Source organism: Crassostrea angulata, chromosome 1, assembly GCF_025612915.1.
Source record: "Crassostrea angulata isolate pt1a10 chromosome 1, ASM2561291v2, whole genome shotgun sequence".
Classification (NCBI taxonomy): Eukaryota; Metazoa; Mollusca; class Bivalvia; order Ostreida; family Ostreidae; genus Magallana; species Magallana angulata.
This window is the reverse complement of record NC_069111.1, coordinates 34,270,091-34,293,198: the sequence shown is the minus strand read 5'-3', so window position 1 is coordinate 34,293,198 and position 23,108 is coordinate 34,270,091. Positions and strand designations below refer to the sequence as shown.

The 23,108-nt window shown below is 32.9% G+C and overlaps 2 protein-coding genes and 1 pseudogene across 2 annotated transcripts in view; 1 reads left to right on the top strand and 2 right to left on the bottom strand.

Annotated features, from left to right (window-relative positions):
• LOC128184120 (lysoplasmalogenase-like protein TMEM86A) overlaps nt 1-23,108 on the bottom strand; it is a 129,875-nt gene that overhangs the window by 55,238 nt on the left and 51,529 nt on the right. The gene's annotated exons all lie outside the window — the stretch shown is intronic.
• LOC128184111 (uncharacterized) lies at nt 2,780-4,136 on the top strand. The gene has a single exon (XM_052853458.1). The coding sequence runs from the start codon at nt 2,844-2,846 to the stop codon at nt 3,891-3,893; it is 1,050 nt and encodes a 349-aa protein (XP_052709418.1). The 5' UTR covers nt 2,780-2,843; the 3' UTR covers nt 3,894-4,136.
• Nucleotides 11,162-17,985, bottom strand: LOC128192212 (uncharacterized; annotated as a pseudogene).

The window sequence follows — 23,108 nt, the reverse complement described above, 5'->3', positions numbered from 1 at the left end:
CACAATAATAACTTATCAGTTAAAATTCAATTATACCTTACGGACAGCATCACGCATGTGTTGAAATACCAAAGGTGTAAGCAAGTACTCTGGTGCAGGCGTTTTATAGTTTATTTGCAAAATGCCTTAATTTATAAGTATATATATATATATTTCATAATTTCGTAACTAACGCGCATTACTCAATTTGTATGCACACACCGCTGCAATTATGAGACTGTATACTTCAAAAAATCATGATTCAATGCTGCAGTAACTTATCGTCTAAAGAAAGATGCAATTGATTACCCTTTATAATGACAGGTGTAACGCACCGGTTTGTTGAATCGGTTGTAAACTTAGATGTTGAGGGACCGATAGGATAAAATAATTTTACCGATGAATTTTAGGCAAAATTCAAGCTGATGTGACAGTTTGAAATAAATCCAAAGTAGCGGCGATGAATGTTATTTTTGACTATATTTTTTTATTTCTATTTTGTAAAAAATATAAAACGTCAAATTCCCATGTTTATATCTTATTTTAAGCATTTTAAAAGATACATGTAGGCCCCTACAATCATTTATTTGGCCATGCAATTGAATAGTGAACTGCGTTCTATCTAGAACGCAGTTCGCAATTCAAAATTTAGAATTCATTTTTGGGGCCCGATTGCCTTATATTCAATTGAATAGTGAACTGCGTTCTATCTAGAACGCAGTTCGCAATTCAAAATTGAACAGTGAACTGCGTTCTATCTAGAACGCAGTTCGCAATTCAAAATCTGGAATTCATATTTGGGACCCGATTGCCTTATATGCAATTGAATAGTGAACTGCGTTCTAGATAGAACGCAGTTCACTATTCAATTGCGAACTGCGAATAAGAATTCTAAATTTTGAATTGCGAACTGCATTCTAGATAGAACGCAGTTCACTATTCAATTGCATATAAGGCAATCGGGCCCCAAATATGAATCCTCGATTTTGATTTGCGAACTGCGTTCTATCTAGAACGCAGTTCACTATTCAGTTGCATATAAGGCAATTGGGCCCCAAATATGAATTCTAGATTTTGAATTGCGAACTGCATTCTAGATAGAACGCAGTTCACTATTCAATTGCATATAAGCCCGATTCTTAAAAACTAGAGCTAACTGCGTCACCATATGTTCACAGTGGTAGTGAAATACCACTAGTAGTTGCCCCTGAAAATTTCGGGCCCCAAATATGAATTCTAAATTTTGAAATGCGAACTGCATTCTAGATAGAACGCAGTTCACTATTCAATTGCATTTAAGGCAATCGGGCCCCAAATATGAATTCCAGATTTTGAATTGTGAACTGCGAATATGAATTCTAAATTTTGAATTGCGAACATCGTTCTAGATAGAACGCAGTTCACTATTCAATTGCATATAAGGCAATCTGGCCTCAAATATGAATTCGATTTTGAATTGCGAACTGCATTCTAAATAGAACGAATTGCATATAAGGCAATCGGGCCTCAAATATGAATTCTAAATTTTGAATTGCGAACTGCGTTCTAGATAGAATCAGGTCACTATTCAATTGCGAACTGCAAATATGAATTCTAAATTTTGAATTGCGAACTGCGTTCTAGATAGAACGCAGTTCACTATTCAATTGCATATAAGGCAATCGGGGCCCCTAATATGAATTCTCGATTTTGAATTGCAAACTGTGTTCTAGATAGAACTCAGTTCACAATTCAATTGCATAGAAGGCAATCGGGGCCCCAAATATAAATTGTCGATTTTGAATTGCGAACTGTGTTCTAGATAGAACGCAGTTCACTATTCAATTGCATTTAAGGCAATCGGGCCCCAAATATGAATTCTAAATTTTTAATTGCGAACTGCGTTCTAGATAGAACGAAGTTCACTATTCAATTGCGAACTGCAAACTGCGTTCTAAAAACCGATTGCCATTTTTTTTCGGTAAAATGGAAAAATTAGTATAAAATAAAACTCACTTTCAACCTTTGATAGTTATCATTGTGTACAAAACTTCTTTTCTAGGAATATTATAAAATCTACCACGCTTAATCCGAAGTTTGTGAGAAGATAAACGATATTTATTTATAAGTTGTACATTCATATTTCTTTTGTTTTTTTAAATGCACTTGTATTTCAAAATTATAATATCTGTGCTATAAACGATACATTTGAATTTTGAAAGAACTTAATAATAGTCCGATATATGATGTGCAACGATTTCTTAAGTTAGTCTATTAAGAAAAAAAGAAATAAAGAAAAAAGTCATAAAAAGAGTAAATTATCCTAAAAGTACCAATCAACACATAACAAAACTATTAAGTCACCATACAGATAGGGTGGTGTCACGTCAAACTGTTACTGGTTTATAATAAGGAGTAACTGAAAAATCGCGATTCAAATTTCCATCGATACTTGAACATAATCACATCTAGCCTTCCAAAATTGCAACACATTAACTTTTTTTTTGGTCACGTATTTCAGCACATTACTGATCGGCGCCTTTTTTTAGAATGTCATATCATCCCAGGGTATATCAACCTTTTACTATATAAGTTCAGAAAAAGACCTGATAAGTTATTTTATCTACAGGAATCACAATGGTAAGTCAAAATATCGTGTCATGCGTGTATTTCATGAATAAATGCAACACTTTTTAATTCAATAATCAAGTAGAAATTTATTTTCATTATCATCAACAAAAAAATAAATGTTCAGAGTTTTAAAAATGTCAGCCATTAATTTAGTCATACCGGTATATTTTTTTTAATTGTAGATCCCTGTATTTCTTTTAATATTCTTTGATTGGAGACATTGTGCAGGGTATGGATTTTATGGCGGGCCCACAATGAAAACACCAGAGTCGACTGACATCATTGATGCCCACAACTTAACATCATGGATCTCAAACTACACTACACGAGCCATGCTGATGCAGTACCTTGTTCTTTGTCCGGAACAAGATATGTGTCAGGGACAAAGTCTAAGAAGAAGTTACGTCTTTGATGTAGAAATGACCAGAAGTTGTACGCCCTGCGACTGCGATGCATCTTGTATAAGAAAATCCTCTTGTTGTCCCTCAAAGCTTTTGCTTATGGAAAATAGCTTAGATCCGATCGAACAACTGGAACAAAACAAAACGGTTTCTCTTAGTTGTTCATTGCCTTTTTTGAATATACATTCCGATTTTCAGGAACAGTCGTACTGGATGGTCGATAGCTGTCCAGATGGAAAAGTATGTATCCCATCTAAAAGCCAATCTATAAACATGTCCCTCTTCACCCCGGTGACCTCTCTTTTGACCAACGAGACATACCGGTATCTTCAATGTGCGCTTTGCAATGATGAAAATATTTCCGACCTACTGTTTTGGAAACAGGACAAGATCGTTTGCACGTCGCGGTCTTATCTTTTGTCGTTGGTTTTGACTGTCGATGCTATCTATCAGAAGATATTTGATGGACTTTCGCCATGCAATATTTTGTTTTATCCACCAAACACAATAAGAGAATTGGTGACTCCCTGTATTTATACAACAGGCGTTACTTGCAACCAAACAGGATCTCTCGACGGAAACTCATCGTACCTTATTCAGGCATGCAAGGACTATTACCTACCTTTCATTACAAACTACAAAACATATAGAAATATATTCTGCGCTCTCTGCTTTTCTATGTCCTTGTTAGAATTACCAATTGAAAATAAAGAAGGCAGTGGTTACGGGGGGTCCAAAGATTTTCCACTCTTCTCGGCTTTAATAAATTTCAACAAAAAGAGATCCGTCGAGGAATTTCAGAATGACGTACAATGTGGTCATGGACAAATATTTCATAAAGAGTTGGTATGTATTTTTTTGTTCGGTGTATTTTTAATTTTCACATTAGAACCACTCGTCTGATATTGCAGCAAGTTCCGTACACTTTTAAAGAATCTTTCAAATTTGTTATGAATGAAAGTGATAATGCAAATCTAGTAATGACGTGTTCTTTAATGTTGTAGAAGACCTGTTTTGCTTTGACCTGTGAGCAGGAATACGAATACACTCATCACCCACCTGAACCACCATCTTGCCAATCATCTTTTTCCAGATGGGAAGAAAACAACTACGAGATCAATTTGATTTTTGAAAAAATCGGTGGACACAATAGTTCAGCTTTCCTTTCAGTTGGATTGCTTTTGGAAACCCATTTAGAAAACAAATTGCTTACGAATAATCTTAGCGACTATTTATGCTCTCTGAATATATTTGTACTTGACGAACGAACAGATACAGAGCAATTCGGTGCACTTATTGAATTAACTCTGAATCGTGTTCACAGTCTTAACGACATGATTGAATACTTGTTAAATCTTTTTGCAAAAGACAAAGAAGTTGTTCTTGAGGATACCTATTTGGGCTTAAACATAACTTTTACAAGTTTTTTAATTGGACAAAGATTTATTTTGTACGAGGAAGACAGATATTTGTCCCTTTTTGCCCGCCATTATGTTCATCCAATAAGTTATCGAACAAAATCTTCTTTAGCTTTTATTAATATGGCATCGACTCGGATTTTCTGTTTAAAGTCTCTCTCCACAGTGGTTGTTGCCGACTGGTATACTTGTCCCAGAGTCAGGATCAGTACGGAAAATACTCTGATAAGTTTGAAAAACTACTCTTTGTGTCTTCCAGAACTGAACACTTGTATTCCTTCTAGGTACTTTAAGAAATCTACAAGTAATCTTCAGTATGACATCTGTTTGGATTGGTTCAATCGAGCTCAAGTAACTGCCTCCAAGCCATCTGCAGATTTAGAAGAGAGTAAATATTTGTCATTGGTTTGTCTTTCCCTTTCTACAGCAGGGTCCGTCTTGACGATCATATCTTACATTGTCAAATCAAATCCGTTGGTTTCTCCAGGATCTCACATCGTTGTTTTGTCCTTCTTTATAACATTTGCAAATATTATATACACAATTTCTAAGTTTTTCCTTTGGAGCAAATCTGTATGCATAACCGCAGGTGTCTTCGTTCATTTCTTTTGGTTATCTTCGATGTTTTGGATGAGTCTCTCTTCCTTCAAGATCTTTCAGACTTTTACTGACATTGCCACCTTTCGAAAAAAATCCAAAGTTTCTACTCTCTTGTTGGTAAATTTCTTCTTCTGTTTGTTTTTTATTGGTGTCAACATATCTGTAAGCTTCTACTCTAGCGGTGGTAACAGTTTTGGGTATTCTACTTCAACGTGTTACATTGCCGATCCGAACATGATCCTTTACACGTTTGCTCTACCTGTTGGTATTACCGTCATTATCAACACATTTATGTTTTTTGTTACGATCAAAAAGATTTTTCAAAAGGAAGACGTTCGCAAGTCAAGGGAACAGCAGAGAGTCAGTGCTTACTTCCGGTTATCCACTTTGACTGGTGCGTCCTGGTGTTTTGGTTTTCTTGCTCAGATTACCCACCTACAAGTGTTTTCGTTTTTGCATACAGTTTTCAGCGGGGGTCAGGGCGTTCTTCTTTACTTTGCCTTTGGAATTCCCTTGTGGGTAAATTGTAAAACCGATAATAAACGAAACATGTCCAGTAATTAACAATAGAACATAGGTGCAGTACTCATCACTATTATACAGTTGAAACATTTGAATCCTTGTCAATCTGGCGGCGTGATGCATGTAAATAAGTTTCCTACAAAGTGTTGGCTGTCAGTTTTGAATCTAACATTACTAGGTATGTTGTCACACTAGCATTGTTTTTGTCCTAGATGAAATACCCGGTATTTATTTCCTAGATGATATATAGACTGTAGTTTTTTATAATGAATACTTCCTTTAATACTTGCTGGTTTGTTTGTTATTTGTTGTTATTTGATGTTATTCGCGTATCAAATGTGTTTTATGTGGTGCTTTAACATTTTTTAAATTCTAAATTATAAACGTACGAAATGTTGATTAATTAGTAAACCATCCAATGTATCATATCGTAATTTAAAGTAGATCCAGTGTTCTGTGATGTCATACTATTTTGTAAAACTTTGAGTTCTTTAAAATTTGTGCAAGATGTATTATTTTTTTTTTATGTAAATATGATCACATAGATGTAATTAGAAATACTGTTAAGTTCAAGATATTTTCGCAGCTTAATTTTATCCTAAATTCCCAATTTTTTATACATTTTATCGATGCTAAGGGGAAATAACTCTTTTTCTGACTTTTCTTTCAGTTGTATGTCTAAATGCTATAGTTTTTTTTTATCCCAACGATTAATTTTAAAATATAGTTTTCTGATAAAGTTGACATTAAAATTAAACAAGATATACAAATTTCTGCCTGCAAAATTTTTACTTTTAAGCAAAAAAATACGGTTTTCTGATGCTAAAATATGCTTTAGTTTATGTTAATCTGGCATCTCAAAAAGTATGATGACATGTATATTTTTTCTAACAATTGATGAAATTTAAGTCTATTAAGTTGCAATCAGTTCGGTTTTTTCAACTTTCATCAAAGAATTTTACGAGTATGGAGTTACCTTAAAATCTTTTGTCAGTTACGGCAATATTAGCTGACTTTTCTTGTACAATTTGAACTTTTATCTATAATAAGTTCAGTTTATAATTAAAATTAGTTTTGTTTCTGCAATTTGGTGCCCACATTTTATATTTCATGCATAATTCATTTGCTTTTCATCATTCATGTCGTTTTATATAACCTTTATTTATATATATATATATATATATATATATATATATATATATATATATATATATATATATATATATATATATATATATATATATATATATATACTAGATGATACCCCGCGCAATCGCTGGATCTAACACTTTATATACACATTATCATCATATAATGCTTGATATGTTGAATCATATTTTTGTTCCTTTTTAGTATTATCTTTGTCCCATTTTTCTTTAAAATTGAAATAAAAAAACCAAACTGCATTGCAGATTTAGAGGAACGGACGGGGATAAAAAATCAGAACTTCAGATAAAAAGGCTGTTTTTAAAAAACGATTATTGGGGGTGGGGGTGGGGGGGGTGGGGGGCATCCCTAATAATAATTAAACATTTACGTAGAATACAATAATCTTTTCAACAAATTTATGTCTTAGGTTTACCTAACCAAGGTTTACATCTGTCGTGATATAAAAAAGTATAAAATTAAATTAAAACACGTTAGGTTATGCATTATTATCCATTTGCATACATATTTTTAACCAAACTTGTCAGGTCTAAAGTACCTGGCCGACATGTTAACTCGCCCTATATATAGGGCCATGATGTCAATTAGTCAACCCGTTTCTGGGCAACCTGTTCTGGAAAGTTCTTTTCATTAATACTAAAATCGCATTAATTGTTCCATTTTATTTATTAAATTTTGTATTAATAGAAGTCCGATCCAAGGTATCTGCCCGCGATGCATGATGAACCCGTCCTACACTTTTCGTCAATTAGTCCATTCGCGTTCTTGGTTACCCCGTTCTGGAAAGTTCTCAAGCGAATGGGTATCAAAACTAAAATCGCCCACTAAAGAAACGAATTGACTCATTTTATTTATTCAACGTTTGTCAGATCTTAACTTTAATGTATTCTCTAAATAGGCTCACAGTAAATATATTCACTCTTTACGTTATCATTCAATAATATTTCATTGCAATTATATATTATGATGCAAACTATCCCTGACTTGGATCCGCCAAAGCGTGTCCACCACCTAACTCTCATTTTTGCTATTTCGGGCTTGTTTATCGAAAATGAAAGTAGGTTTTTGATTAATTTCACAATAATAACTTATCAGTTAAAATTCAATTATACCTTACGGACAGCATCACGCATGTGTTGAAATACCAAAGGTGTAAGCAAGTACTCTGGTGCAGGCGTTTTATAGTTTATTTGCAAAATGCCTTAATTTATAAGTATATATATATATATATATATATATATATATATATATATATATATATATATATATATATATATATATATATATATATATATATATAAATATATATATATATATATATATATATATATATATATATATATATATATATATATATATATATATATATATATATAAAAATATATATATATATATATATATATATATATATATATATATATATATATATATATATATATATATATGTTGCACACGTATTCAATACTTTTGGATAACCTTTGTGTATGTACATTATGTTTTACATCTATTCAATACTTTTATTTTAATAACCTTTGTACATCTTTGTTCGTAAAATAAAAGAGGCACATTAGTAGTTTTTTTTTCTCAATATAAATCATGATTGATTTGAGGTATTATAAAGCTGACCAATTTTGTATTGAGATATACTTTTATTCATATACATGCACCAAGTATAAATGTTGGATACAGACCCTGAAACGTACTACTACACCAAAAAAGCGTGCGACATTCGTGCGAGAAACGTTTCGTGTAAACCGTTTAGCGTTTCGTGTAAACCGTTTAGCGTTTCGTGTGAATCGTGAAGCGTTTCGTGTAAACCGTTTAGCGTTTCGGGCAAAGCGTGCAGCGTTTCGGGCAAAGCGTGTAAATCGTTTCGAGCAAAGCGTGCGAGAACCGTGTGAAACGTTCATCAGATTTCATTCGGAACTATCTGACAATTTAATTGTTTCAAAATAGCGCTCGTGTTAAACATTACTTGAAACTGATTGGCAAAACTCCTTTGAGATATTCTCGTGAAATAAATCTATAAGAAATAATATACTTATCTTTTTACAAACTTGAATTAATTTTTAACAAACAAAAGAAAAGTACGCGTATTGAAAGAAGACTAGTTACTGAGACTATTAGGCTGTGTACAACCAGTACACATACATGTAACCTCGGACATCGGGTAAGACCTGCACCTGGCTGAACCTGTCAATCAAACTCTATGTATTCGTTTTCATTGGATGGTCACGCGTCTCTTTTTTTGTCAATAGCCAATAGAAATTTTATGACTTCAAGGTAGTCGGAATCAGTATTTGATGATGCACACAATTTCAATGATCGATTATTTAACATTAATTTAAACAAAATTAAATGTAAACATAGAAAGAAAATATACTGTTCATTTCTATGAAATGCGGGAAGTAAATTCTTCTGAATCCCGATTAAAAATATTTCTACAAGTTATTATTTTAATTATTTAAACACTGATACCGGAAAACAACAAGTAATTTACACACTGAAATTTTCCTAAAATGTACACATGCAATTAATTATTATGGGAATCTATATGCATGGTACTTAATTCAAATAGATTAATTTATGATAGATATATTGTACGCCGTTATGCAGGGCGCCGGTTATGTATACGAATATTGAGACAAAAATCTAAATCATTTTTTATTTGTTGTTCTTTCCGAAATCCAAAATAGTAATGACAACTTTCTCTATTGTTTAATCCATTGATTTTTCTCTGTGATATGTACGGAACATTTATTTACGCGAATGATTCGACATAAAAAAAAATTAGTTGGTTGTTTTATAGCATTTTTCTAACTTATGTGACTAATTTAATTTTACATAACTTTCAAAATTATCAATTTAAATAATTACAGGTTTATTTACAGTTAGTTTTTTTTACATCGTATTCTCTGAAACCAATAAGAATATTAATGTGAGAAGAAAAAACAAATCCCGCCGAATACTGAAAAACCGATTTCAGTTTGTAATCATACGGATTTTATTTCTGGTATTGAATATTGTGTTACGGTAACTTTTTTCTCTGGAATTTTTAATATTTATCGGACTAATAAGAACCATGGATATTTCTTTTGAGCAATTAATATTTTTATAGAAGTAATATTTTTGACTAGTTCTTTGAATGAATAATTTTTTGCTTTAAATATAAGTACCAAATTAATTTAATTAATCAATTCAATACTTATGTACATATATGTTTCTAATATCAGTATTTCAATTATTTCGTGTTTTCTTAAAATTAATTCCTACTAACAGAGTAAGAAGAAAGAGAATGGGTAAAATCCGAGAGGACCCGAATCGATCAGGATAAAAGCGTGTCCAAAGCGTGTGAAAAGCGAGCAAATCGTTTCGTGCGAGAATCGTTTCGTGTAAACCGTTCAGCGTTTCGTGTAAATCGTTTAGCGTTTCGGGCAAAGCGTGCAGCGTTTCGTGTAAACCGTTCAGCGTTTCGTGTGAACCGTTTAGCGAGCGTGTAGCGAGCGTGCAGCGAGCGTGTGGTGTAGTAGTACGTTTCAGGGTCTGTACATTATCAGAGAGAAAATAGCACCAAAAAGCATCGCAGGATTGAAGTCTTCTTGCAGATTTATCAAATATACATCACAGTCGTGGTGGTATCAATATTAATTGTTGAATACCAATTTTTGTGGATTTTAGTTGAATTCATCCACGAAATTAATGTTTATTAAAAGGGCAATACTGATTACTAAAATTTTTTATGTTATAATAGGATTATTAACTACGAATTTAACTATTTTTGTCACAGATTTTTTAATACAATTAAAAAGGCTCGATGGCCATGGCCATTTTTAAACTAATTAAATCTTCTTATTAAGAAGCATGTGAATACAGATATAAAAAAAATGATCAACTATCACAGCTAAAATATTTGGTATTTTCTTCACTAAATGTTATTTTATTGCCATTAATATCACATGTCAAAGTTTAAGGGACATCTTATGGTTAATGTGTTGACCGTCAAGGCTCCTTAATAATTGATGCCTACATAGTAGTAAATATATTATTTTATAATCAATATCATTATTTATACTGACTGTATAATGATCACAACCTTTATATATGTACCCTCGTGTGAACAAACAAGCTGATTAATTCATTTATTAAATGTCGAGACAAAGTGCAAAATATATTGACTATTGTCATTAAAGTCAGAAAGAATTTCATTGTTTATATGTATATCCTTTTATGGATGAATAAACTAAACGACATATTATAATAAATAAAGCCATATATACAGACAACTCTTTGATTGTATCTATCCGTTTTATCCGTTTAACCAAATGTATCGTTAAAAGTGTTTAAACCGTCTAGCGAACAACAATTGTCTAAGAAAGTAGGATGAATAAACATTTTACTTGGTATGTATATAGAGTGCTAGTATTCTGAATATTCTACTCTATTCATATAAATATTGTTGACCACGTAGTTTCAGATATAAACAGCTAATTGATTTTCCAACCAGAAAAAGACGTTCTTCCCCATGGGTTACTCGTCATAGGCAGGTTTCCGTCTGGCATTCCACCTCCGTTTCTGGTTCTCAGATATACATCGTCCCCTTGATTAAGGTAAAGAACAACAGTTGTACTGCACTGGTCGTACTCCCCGACATGCGCCTTTTGGTAAACAGCCCCATACTCTTCATTGTTATTCACCAAGGCAACAGAATGTTGACTACCATCGTGTTCTCGGATTGTCCATGTGAAGACATACAAACGTGTAATTCAAAAACAAAATACAGTATATCTCAAGTAATGATACGCCTATAACTTTGAAAATAAGTAGGGTTTGATTCCTTTACAGTGCAAAAAAGTATGTAAACTTTGATGATACTAGTACCGGTAACTCTCGATAGCTCGGAATCCATGGTACCGAGGAAAAATCTCGAGGTTTCAAGAGTTCAAGTTTTCAAGAGTTCAGAATTTTCCGGATTGACCGACGTGTTTTAAAATTAGTTATGTTGTTATGATTAAGCCATTTATTTAGTGGTAACTAACTTTATTGTACTAAGTTTGCCAAATTTCGTACATTAACACATCAGTAAGCATAATTTAACAGAAACTGTTGTAAAATTATCATTTTCTATATCCTTTTCGTAACGAGATACAGTACAGGTAACGCGGATCCCGTGTTTCCTGCGCGCCGTCACGGTATAAATCGGCCAGGTGAGACAGGTATACCGCGTTCCCATCACGGTAAACTCATCATCTACCTGTCCCCGCCACGCTAAAATTATCGATGGAAAAGTATCTTAAGCGGGAGTTACCTCCCAGAATGACAAATAAATCGCGTGTTTATTTATATTTAATGACGATATTTAACCAGATTTTGATAGAGATTATAATCGAAATACTTGGAGTCTTCTTTACTATTTCTTTATTTTATAGCTATTAAATGAATTATTAAAGTATTTAATTTAATACGTGTGCAGCAATTGCAAATAAAATATTTCCGATTCCATTATCATATTTTAAGAAGAAATGATTTTAATTGCCAATAGAATTATAAATGTGTACGCAGTGTGACTGTGTTTTCTTAACGATTAATTGGTCCGCCCTACATTTGTATTGTTTGTTGTTGAAGTCCATGCTTGTCAACTAATGATGAGCAAGTGATTAAAAATTAGGGCACCCTATAATCACCAACCCGCAGTTTGAATTGCGAACTGCGTTCTAGAACGCAGTTCACTATTCGATTGCAAAAAGGTCAAAATTTCAAAAAGTAAAGTATTCCACCTCACAAAATTTTCATTTAGGCAGTGGTATACCACCAGTAGATGCCTCTGGAAATTTCAAGCCCCAAATATGAATTCTAAATTTTGAATTGCGAAATGCGTTCTAGATAGAACGCAGTTCACTATTCAATTGCATATAAGCCCGATTCTTAAAAACTAGAGATAGCTGCATCACCATATGTTCACAGTGGTAGTGAAATACCACTAGTAGATGCCCCTGAAAATTTCGGGCCCCAAATATGAATTCTAAATTTTGAATTGCGAACTGCGTTCTATAACGCAGTTCACTATTCGATTGCGAAAAGGCCAAATTTCAAAGAGTAGAGAAGACCACCTCACCAAATTTTCATGGTGGCAGTGGTATACCACCAGTAGATGCCCCTGAAAATTTCGGGCCCCAAATATGAATTCTAAATTTTGAATTGCGAACTGCGTTCTAGATAGAACCCAGTTCACTATTTATTTGCATATAAGCCCGATTCTTAAAAACTAGAGACAGCTGCATCACCATATGTTCACAGTGGTAGTGATATACCACTATACCACTAGTAGATGTCCCTGAAAATTTTGGGCCCCAAATATGAATTCTAAATTTTGAATAGTGAAATGCGTTCTAGAACGCAGTTCACTATTCAATCGCTCGCGACCGAGCCTCTCTCTCTCAACAGAATAACTATATATATTTTTTTGAGAACGAAATGTTGTTAAAACGTATCCTTATGTTCTGACACATTAAGAATTAAGAACATGTTTTGGTAGTTTTGCTGTTGATATTTCATGCCGTTAAAAACATTTAAACATGTATTGATATCATTTTATGTGTGCATGTAATCTAATTGAATATTAAGCTACTACACATATGTAAACCCGTTTTTGTAACCTTAACCCCCCCCCCCCCACCCCACCTCAAAGTTTTATGACTGTCAAAGTTAACTTTATTTGACTTTAGTCCCAATTGTTTTACATAAAGGTATGACGTCATCGCACTGACAGGAAATCACTATACGCTTGAATGCACAGAATACACAGGAATGAGGCAGGTAGATAATCTGTGTAACGATTGACCAAGAAGAATTCTACATGTATATCAAACAATTTTACTAATAGTTATATTAAATAATTGATTCATTTTACTGCGTCCTTTAACCGCTAAACGTGTTTAAGATGTTCCTTCCCGCAAAAACCTCCATTATAAACTAATCGAGAGAGAGAGAAAAAGACACAACGCATTAAACTTTCCAAACAAAGTATATCAAGCATCACGAACATTGTAAAAAACTTAACTGTTAGACATACTTCTTATTTTCTTTATGAGAAATAAAACTAATAGAACGAAACTTTATCATGGAGGGAACACGTGGTAGAGCTTGCGGGCTAATTTGATTGACAGATGCAGCACGTGGACTCAAATCTCTCTCTCTCTCTCTCTCTCTCTCTCTCTCTCTCTCTCTCTCTCTCTCCTGTAAAGTGTTGTGCGATTAGACGAAGCCGTACGCGATTTAGACCTTTTCTATTGTCGCGAATAGGTGTGAAAACCCTCAAGGGCATGTCGTTTTCTACCCTGAGTTTGTTAATCACTACATGTATACACAGAAAATGATCGTGACTTAAACTTTATATGTATACACAAGAACGCATACTGACATAACACGTTATGATTCAATGTGCTTTAATGCAGCACCAACTTTATATATGAATGATAATTTTATTATTGAATGGAAAAATAGATTTGTTAGTTGATTCCCGACATTTGTTCATTTCTCAATTTAAAAGATACACATTACCATGTATTGACAGTTTACGGCGCTTATGTGTGTCAACTTATATAATGAGAAAATGAAATTGCTCTGCACTGATACAAGTTCATCTAATGAAAATATTTAATTTTAAGATTGTTATAAAACAGGATTAACAACTAATAGAAATAATAGCCGAAATAAGTACGTCAAATACTAAGATATTTGTTCTTATTTACACATCACAAAATTCAACAGCGTAATAATCATGTTATGTTGTAATTCGACTACTGATGTTGACATGTAAGCATAGAAAGCAACAGCGTTTTGAACAGGCGACCCTGGGGTAGTTTGGGATAAAAGCCGTTCTGCAAAACAAAGAAACCAATTTAATTAGATATCAAGAACCGAAAGTTGAAGTAAACTTTTCTGAAAAGTTTCTATCGTCTGCCGTCTGTCTTTATCCCCATCTGTCCGTCCGTCTGTCTGTTTACTTTTTCGTTTACGACTTTCTCCTGAACCACTTGCTTTAAGAGTTTCACTGAATAAAAAAATATTCGAACACGGAGACTAGTACGTAGAAGAAAGCTTATATGTAGAAGTTTATTAATAAGTGTTCTTTATACCATCAAAAATGTAGGTGTCAGAAAAAGACGAAATTTTCCTTTTACGTAGGAAAAAGTAAAACGGGGTAAGGGGGTCTATCAAATTTACGGAGAGTTACATAGAAAGATAAAGAAAAAAAATAATCTGACAAAAAATGTAGCCTAAGATTTATATTTCATTTTGATGTCAGTAAGTACGAATTTATTTAGTACTTTGAAGCTGGTATTCCTGGACGACAGAGATGGACCTCAATAAGAATCAAATGGAGTCGGGGGAAAACGTGTAAAATATTTGTAGACAATATGCTAATATATAATGAAAGTTTTGTAAGAACAAAAACAAACACCTTCTCCTTCTTGTTTGTTTTAGATATACGATAAGAAAAGTTATTTTTCTATTTGAATCAAAGTAGGATATTGTAACTTAGGAAGAAATATGTGGCCAATGGGCCTCTTGTTCTTGGGTCCATCATTAATTTGACTTATGATAGGGTACTCTACAACACTGATATTTTGCTGCAATGTTCGCCTCTTCTTTGGGATTCTATGCATAATAACCCCATATATTCATATTCCTACAAATAATCGATTTGAGAGTTAAGATATGATAATCATGAAATGTTTCTGTGCGTCATTACATTTTAAAAATAAACATAGATTTAATTGTTGGGATATTTTGTACTGTTTTCATGATTTTGCTGTTATACATAAAATACAATATATATAGAATTGAAATCCATTAATTTGTGCACTCATGAACATGCATGACGGTGTCTGCATAATATCTAAAGATAGAATATTACACAATCTTACTATTTCTTTGGTCTTCAGCCAGCAATCCTTCGTGTGAACTTTCCTGATAGCCCCGTATAACCCTTGTGTTTTCATAAATGTCGTGTTCCCCGACGTTTTCACTTTTTTGGTTTACTAAACCAGTCCGATTGAAACTCCAATTCCGAGATTTATTTTTAAGATCTTGATTCTCTGACAAAAGCTTTTCAATGAGCACCTGTTGTTTTTCTATTGTCTTATGTTGGTCTTCTGTCGTTTTCTGCAGTGACTTAATCTCTGAAGAATGAAGACTGCAAACATCCTGGAGACTTACCACTACACTTTACAGATTCTCCACTTCACGCCGCAGAGACTCCACCTCTGGGTCGCCGCTCACCACAACCCAAACTATTGCAGAACAGACAACCGCTACCAAATTCATTTTCCTTTGAGTCACGTTCGCGTGGAACAGAACGCCTGATAGCTTATATAGTGCTTGGCTAGTAGATACAAATGTAGTAGATAAGGCAAAAGGAATATGAGGGAGAAAGTCTTTGATGCCCGAAACATAAATAGAGTTTTATAGAAATTGGCTTAAAGATAGATTAAAACATATGTACTATTTATTTAGATTTATCTAAAGTGTCAAAGAACATGTTTTTACTATGATGTGCAAAATAATATGAACAGTTACATATGTGTTACTGGCTGCATTCTATTTTTCCTACTGTTGAATATGAGGGAAAAAATGAAGAATTTTTCATGTGATTGAAAAATGGCGGGAAATGAATTCATAAAAGCACAAAGAAAGAACGATTTTATATAATTAGTTAAATTTAAAATTCGTTTACATGCCTATTATTGCTGTATGCTGAGAGGAACTATAGTTCTAAGTTGTTAGAACTTGTTTTCGATCCATCTGATTAATGTCAATAAAATATGTTCAACCCAATGTTGTACAATTAGTAAATTTTCTGTAATTTACAAATTTAGCTTTTTATGTTTTGTATAAGTATCAGTATGAAATGAAAATATTTTAAAATTTGTAAAAACAAGAGGCAGAAATCCTATCGAATATCATCCTTTTTTGTCAAGATGTTTGATATTAGCACAATACGATTCACATCTTGCTTATTTTTCAATTTTTTTTGGCAATTGAAAACGATTGAGTTCCGAAACAGTACTTTATCCAGTAATTGTAACTAGTAATTTTAACTAGTACATGTAATTGCAATTACCAAACGTTTCAGCATGTTTTCTATAAAAGAACATCTCACAGGTTTGACCAAATCAGAAAAAGAATAATTTCAACGTTTCTTTTTGAAAAATATTGAAAGTAACAATATTGTTGAAGTATTTTCTCAAATACTACCAGCGAAACTGTTACAGCAAGCATCGATTCACAATGCACATATTATAAAAGTGGTTTGAAATACTGGATGTGTTTTGTTTTGGTTACAGTATCAGTTAAATGAAATGTTTTTAATGTTAGGATACCTTTTGAAATGATAATCTAATTGTAGACTCAGCTTTAAATAAAAACATACTAGACAATCAATGGAGAAGCTTCTTTTTTCTTCGAAACACGCAACTTTGAAGTGACTAAGCCTACTTATACATGCGATATGTCATTTGATATATTTTGTCTGAAAAAGGTGATAATTAAGTGTAAGTAATTTACTTAGATGTAGTAGGACAAAAGGTTTTTTTTCACGTAAAACTTTAATGATTCACGTTATCTTCATTAGAAAAGAAATTGACACTCATAGTGACATTTCGCTGGCTGAGTGCCTGGTCATAGTGACTCTTTCTTTGGGAATACGACACGCATTGGTAAAAGAGTGTTAGAATGACGCTTATGTCCCAAAAGATGCGCAATTGTAATGCAAGACAAGTCATGAAAAGGACAATACCAACAAAATACCAACAAAATACCAACAAAACATTAAACAAAAACAAATAACAACAACGCGAGAGAAAATGACTAGGACCGAGATGTGTCGGTCAAAACACATTTTAAAAATGATTTTTTACAAATTTATTTTTAGACTATAAACAACTCTCTATTATTTCTCATTTAATTCAGAAAAAAATGGAAAATTTAAAATTAAAATTAAAAACTATTGTAAAATGAAAATGACGTGAAGTGGCAGGCATGCAGATAATGTCTAAGATGCAATGATCTTACGTATTGCGATGCCAAAGGAGGCATTGTTATCGATTATGTATTGGGAACTCCGGGCATTCTAAGTTTAAGGTTCATACATGTAGCTTAACTTCTTTTTTTATTTTTTTTATTTCAAGGTGGAATAACACATCATTACAAAATGGCTGACCGCTGATCGAAACGACATTTCCTTTTATTAAAGGATTTTATGGACTGATGTATGTAACTTACTTCATAGCCGAGTGGATAAAGTGTCGGATTTGTGATCCGTACTTCCCGAGTTTGAATCTCGGAGGAGGTTTTGTTGTTACTTACTGGAATAATTATTTTAGATATTCATTTTGTATCCCCAAACTGCAATTTTTTTGCTTATTTGACATTTATACAGTTTATTTATCATTTTATTTTTCATTATAAAAAAATTCCGGTTAATTTGAGTGACTTTTTCCGGGATGTTATTCCACCTTAACCATTATATTCTGGTCAATAATCAATTCACATTGAACTGAGAATGGGTTTGAATATCATATTGAATTTCAGAAGGAAATGTATTCAACAGACATGATTAATGTATATCGCTGGAGGGAAGATTTAGATCTTTAAGTAGATTAAATTGTCACTTCCGCACAATGTACTTAGATTAAAGGAATATTTAAATTTGATTTATCTATTAACACAGGGTTTGAAAAATGTGTCAAGACTTTTGTGAATGAATTTGCGTTTCTGATGTCCGACTTTAAAAGCTGCCCAGTCCCCGTTAGACAAATAGATAATGAGATCGACTATGGGCGACGGCTAGGGTAAAAAAAAGACGTTAACGCAAAACGGACAACTTATTTTATAATAAAACAAGCTAAAATACAAAACAGACCAGCTTAAAACAAAACCTACAGCCTCTTGTGCGAAATCAACAGATACTGATGCGAATCATATGATCACCGATGCAAAACCAAAAGTCATGCACTGAATTATCACTAGATGGAGTGCAAAGAGGTATCAGGAGAAATCGTATCCTGAAGAAAACGTATGAATAAATAAGGGTGCGTTTTCTCCGAATGAAAATTCGGAGAAATTGGAGGAAACGAAAAAAGAATTAAAATAGTTTTTAAAAAACCTGTACTAAAGTAATAAAAAGTACCTTAAAATCCTGATCCGTTGGGGGGGGGGGAGAAATATCGTAATTTACACCAGTACCTATATTAACTTCAATTTCACCATTATTGTCCTTCCTTTCACTTCAGTTTCTTATTATGGACTGGCCAACTTCATGCCCATTAACTTTTTGACCTGTAAATTTAAGAAGAATGCTTGTTTTAATGTTTCTAATAATTTAATGTTTTTCAGTGTAATTCTTTTTATAATGAAGTGATTTATTTAATTAGAATTTGAAAAGAGGGTTTATGTTGAAACACTTATAGATTCTTTAAAATACATGTACCATTGGAGTAATCATTGCTTAGCTAGCTAGTTATATCACTCTAATTAATTTTAAACAAAGCGTTTTACTTTTTCCAGTCTTATACGTTTTACACCCAGTTGCTGAATATCATATGTTTCGGAAGGTAAAATGAGTGATAGGAGACGTTCTTCCTGTAATCAAATAAATCATGTACTGGTAATTGACCTGTATCTTTGGTTAACCCCCCACCCCAGTCCTCATCCCCGTTCAAAAAGACGGTAAGTGATATTCTCTAGTGTTAATGAGTCATCATTCTATCAACAAATTAGAAATTCCATTTCAGAATTTGTGATTTATACGCATTTTTTCTAAGTGCATAAATTGTCTCGATACTAAAAAAATGTTGATGTACCTTCATAACGCGTTTTGAAAAAAAAATTCAAAGTGCGTTGATCAAGTTCTAAATCTAACGCACTTTGAAAAAAATTTTCAAAGTGCGTTATTTTTTCAAAGTGCATTGCCACCCTGCCGTACATGGCCGACCATGGTTTAATGCTGAAAGTAAGCGATTGTAGAATATTTTATCATAAAGCGCCAGCTGACTTTGACAAAAAAACTATGAATTTTCAAAATCAAGTAAAATTCAATACAAAATATTTGAAAGAAATACTAATAAAAAATATCATAATGAGGGTGATTTGTTAGAATAAGTTGTATAACTTCTCGGGTGAAAATTGAATTAAATAATACAATAAATGGTATTGTTGTTCCGTCCGCATTTTTAAACAAGATTGTCCTTTTTTCAAACAGCATTTTATAGTGCATCAAAATAGATATAAAAAGTTATTTGACAACAGGCATGCAGTTCCTATATAAATCTTCTTCACAAGGAATAATGTTAGAAAGGATTTACATGTCACAATTAAAGAATATATTTAACGCGTGTGAAATTTATTGTAATGTTACATTGAAATAATTTATTTCCTCTTTCATGGTGGGGTTTTTTTTTTCGATTTTTTTTGTGGGGGGGGGGGTTGTTGTTGTTGTTGTTTTTTTTTTTTTGTTGAAGAATTTTAATTGACGACAAGCATTTCCTCGTCATAAACATAATCGAGAACAAAATCTTTTTTTCCGCTTTTTAGTAGGGATTGTTTTTTTTTAAAACCAAACCCTTTCATATGTTATGTGCTCTACAATACTGCTTTGTTGTCACGTGAAAAATCGTACTCATTCATTATTTCATTTGATAACCTTTCAGTTTTCATAGAAGGTTATCAGTTCTTTGTCGGAAGTCTATATTTTGCAGTCGCCCAAAGCATCGACCTAATAATCAAAGCTTTATTCGGTTGATGCTCCATTATGGCCTCGAGCAATCTGACGTTCAAATGCATTGCAAGGCCATCTCTTTTGCTTTGTCATGATGCTATAAACACCGAAAAATTGTTGCAATTGCTAGTAGCTCGATATTCAAAACACATTTTAACGCGGTCGAATACATGTAGCTATCTATGTTAATAAATAGACAATTCGCTTGTACAAGCGATATTTAGAGTCGGGTCTAAAGCGCGAAGAAGCAAGCATCGCCTTTTTAGTCCATCACGTTTTCTATTCCCCTGGCCCAAACATTGCCTATATTTCGTAGTTTATTTAGTTATTTAGCTCGATCATGCGCAGATCTACAATGTAGGGATGTTGGGGAGGAGGGGGGTTGTTGTAAAAGATCAGTATTAGCTCTGTGTTACAGAATTAATTTCCACAGCAACCCACATAAGTCTTGTTACACGGTTTTCATTTATAATCAATATTTTGTCTTTTTAGAATAGATGAATTACAATAGTAACGTTCTCTTTTATTTTAGGTTCCCTATTGTGGAACAACTTACAGGTATTGAGCAACCATCTATATATTTATAGTTTCAATTGCAACTCTACCCTAGTGATATTTGTTTGGTAAAACGATTTAAATTGAAACCATATTGGAATTACTATATACTACACATTCAGCAAGTTAGAAGGAGTGTATGAAGAAATACAACGAACGGTAACTCCGAAATAAGAAATAATAAAAATTTAGCGACTCGTTGTAAATTTTAAAATATACCAGTGAACTGCACGCATTAGCTAGAATTTGCGGCTGGGGTTGGGTGGATTTAGAGACATAACTTTTAAAAATTTTTTATTCAAAACAAATAGTGATATAAATTATTGCAACTTTTCGAAGTAACTTGTAAAACAACCGTAGGCCCCAGGTAGTCCATCCTAATTTTTCAGACCAGGAGCTACAGACCTGCAACTATGACTTGTCAAAAGCACGTCCATCCGCCTCCTGGTCAGTTTTTTTCGCAAAAAGAGCTTTTATCTCAATAATGTAGCATGTTCATCTGTTTTGAATAATAAATATAGCATTATGTTGAAAAAAGAAAATTGAATGAAAGTGTTAATTTTCGCCAGTAGCTCTTAGTGTTTATGACAAGGCATCTTAATGAATAAATTTTAAAAGCTTGACACAGGTCTATGACATCAAGCGACCACCATCCAAACTAATAAACTAAATTAAAATCCGACCGGGTCATTAAAGGCTTTTCGACATGGAATAGTATTGTTTATATTTATACTAGACTTTATTTTAACCTGTGAACCCACATTTTTATCAGAGAGGATTAACAATGGAAAAGGAGATAATTGATTAAAGTATTGCCCATACCAGGCCCATTCCACCACTCTTTCTATCTCCAAAAGATTTTTTCCATACTACTTTTTTTACTAGGTGGAGACCATTGAAGATGCTCAGTGCCTACACCCTGCCCCCCCCCCTCTCAGGATATTTTTTTTATATAACTTAAAATAGTAAATATTTGCGCGTATGTGGGATATTTTCTACTTTTCCGCCAGACTTTCATTAGTTAAAAAAACAACTTTTGAAACTACAATGTGGTCCAAACACTTTTGAAGTAAGTGGCTACCCCACAGCAAATAGCATTTTTGAGAAAGAATGCAGGATACATAGCTACAAGTCTGTAGCTCCCGAAATTGCATAAAGAATCGAATAGTACAAATTGTTTTACAGAATTTCGTATGATTAATGTTATTCAGTCCAAAACTAGCCTACGTTTTTATGCGCAATAAATATACATTTTTTTTTAAATGGATGGCACTATATCTCCCAGGTCGTCCATCCCAATTTTTTCAGACCGGGAGCTCCAGACCTGCAGCTACGGTATGCAGGGATTGATTCATGATTTAATGTACGTTTTATTATTTGTTTTAAATGTAAAACACAAAGTAGTTCTATAATATGAATCTAACACCCCCCAACCCCAATCCCACGAGTTTCCAAAGGTTAATTGAACATGAATCAAAAAACACCGCTGGTGCACTGTCCAAGCTATATTCCTAGCAGTCATTTTTTTTTAAAGTGTTTTTTTTCTTTATATACTTATGGATACTTTGGACAGTAAGATCCATTGCTTAAATTGTGCACTTCTTTAAAACCGTGAAAAGTAAATCCGAACCTATTTTTTTCTAAACCTGTATACTCATGGTCTTGGCGATGACAAAATTCAATTTTATTCCGGTTCAAATTCCGAATTCTAAGGACTTGTTATGCTGATTATTAATTAAATTAATTAAATAAGTAATTAACGCTCATAGAATATATTTATTACCACTCTATCAATGTGTGTAATTTATCTTTTATGGTTTGCAAAGTTTTCTAGATACCATTAGTAAAGAATAATTCTTATTTCAGTTTATTTATTTTTATTCAATTGTTTTACAACATTGATTTCAGAAAACGGAGTTGGTCATTAAAAATGACCGCTTGTTGTTATTTTCTTGAGTTTATTATGTTATTTGCTATGTTAGATGTAGTGCCGCGATTTACAACACAATCATATCATTTAAATGTAATTGAAAATTCAGTTGTAACTTTGATCTTTTGGGAGATGACTTGCATATATAA

What these genes read in the sequence shown, in the direction of transcription:
- LOC128184111 (XM_052853458.1), top strand. Translation starts at nt 2,844, where the DNA reads ATGAAAACACCAGAGTCGACTGACATCATTGATGCCCACAACTTAACA.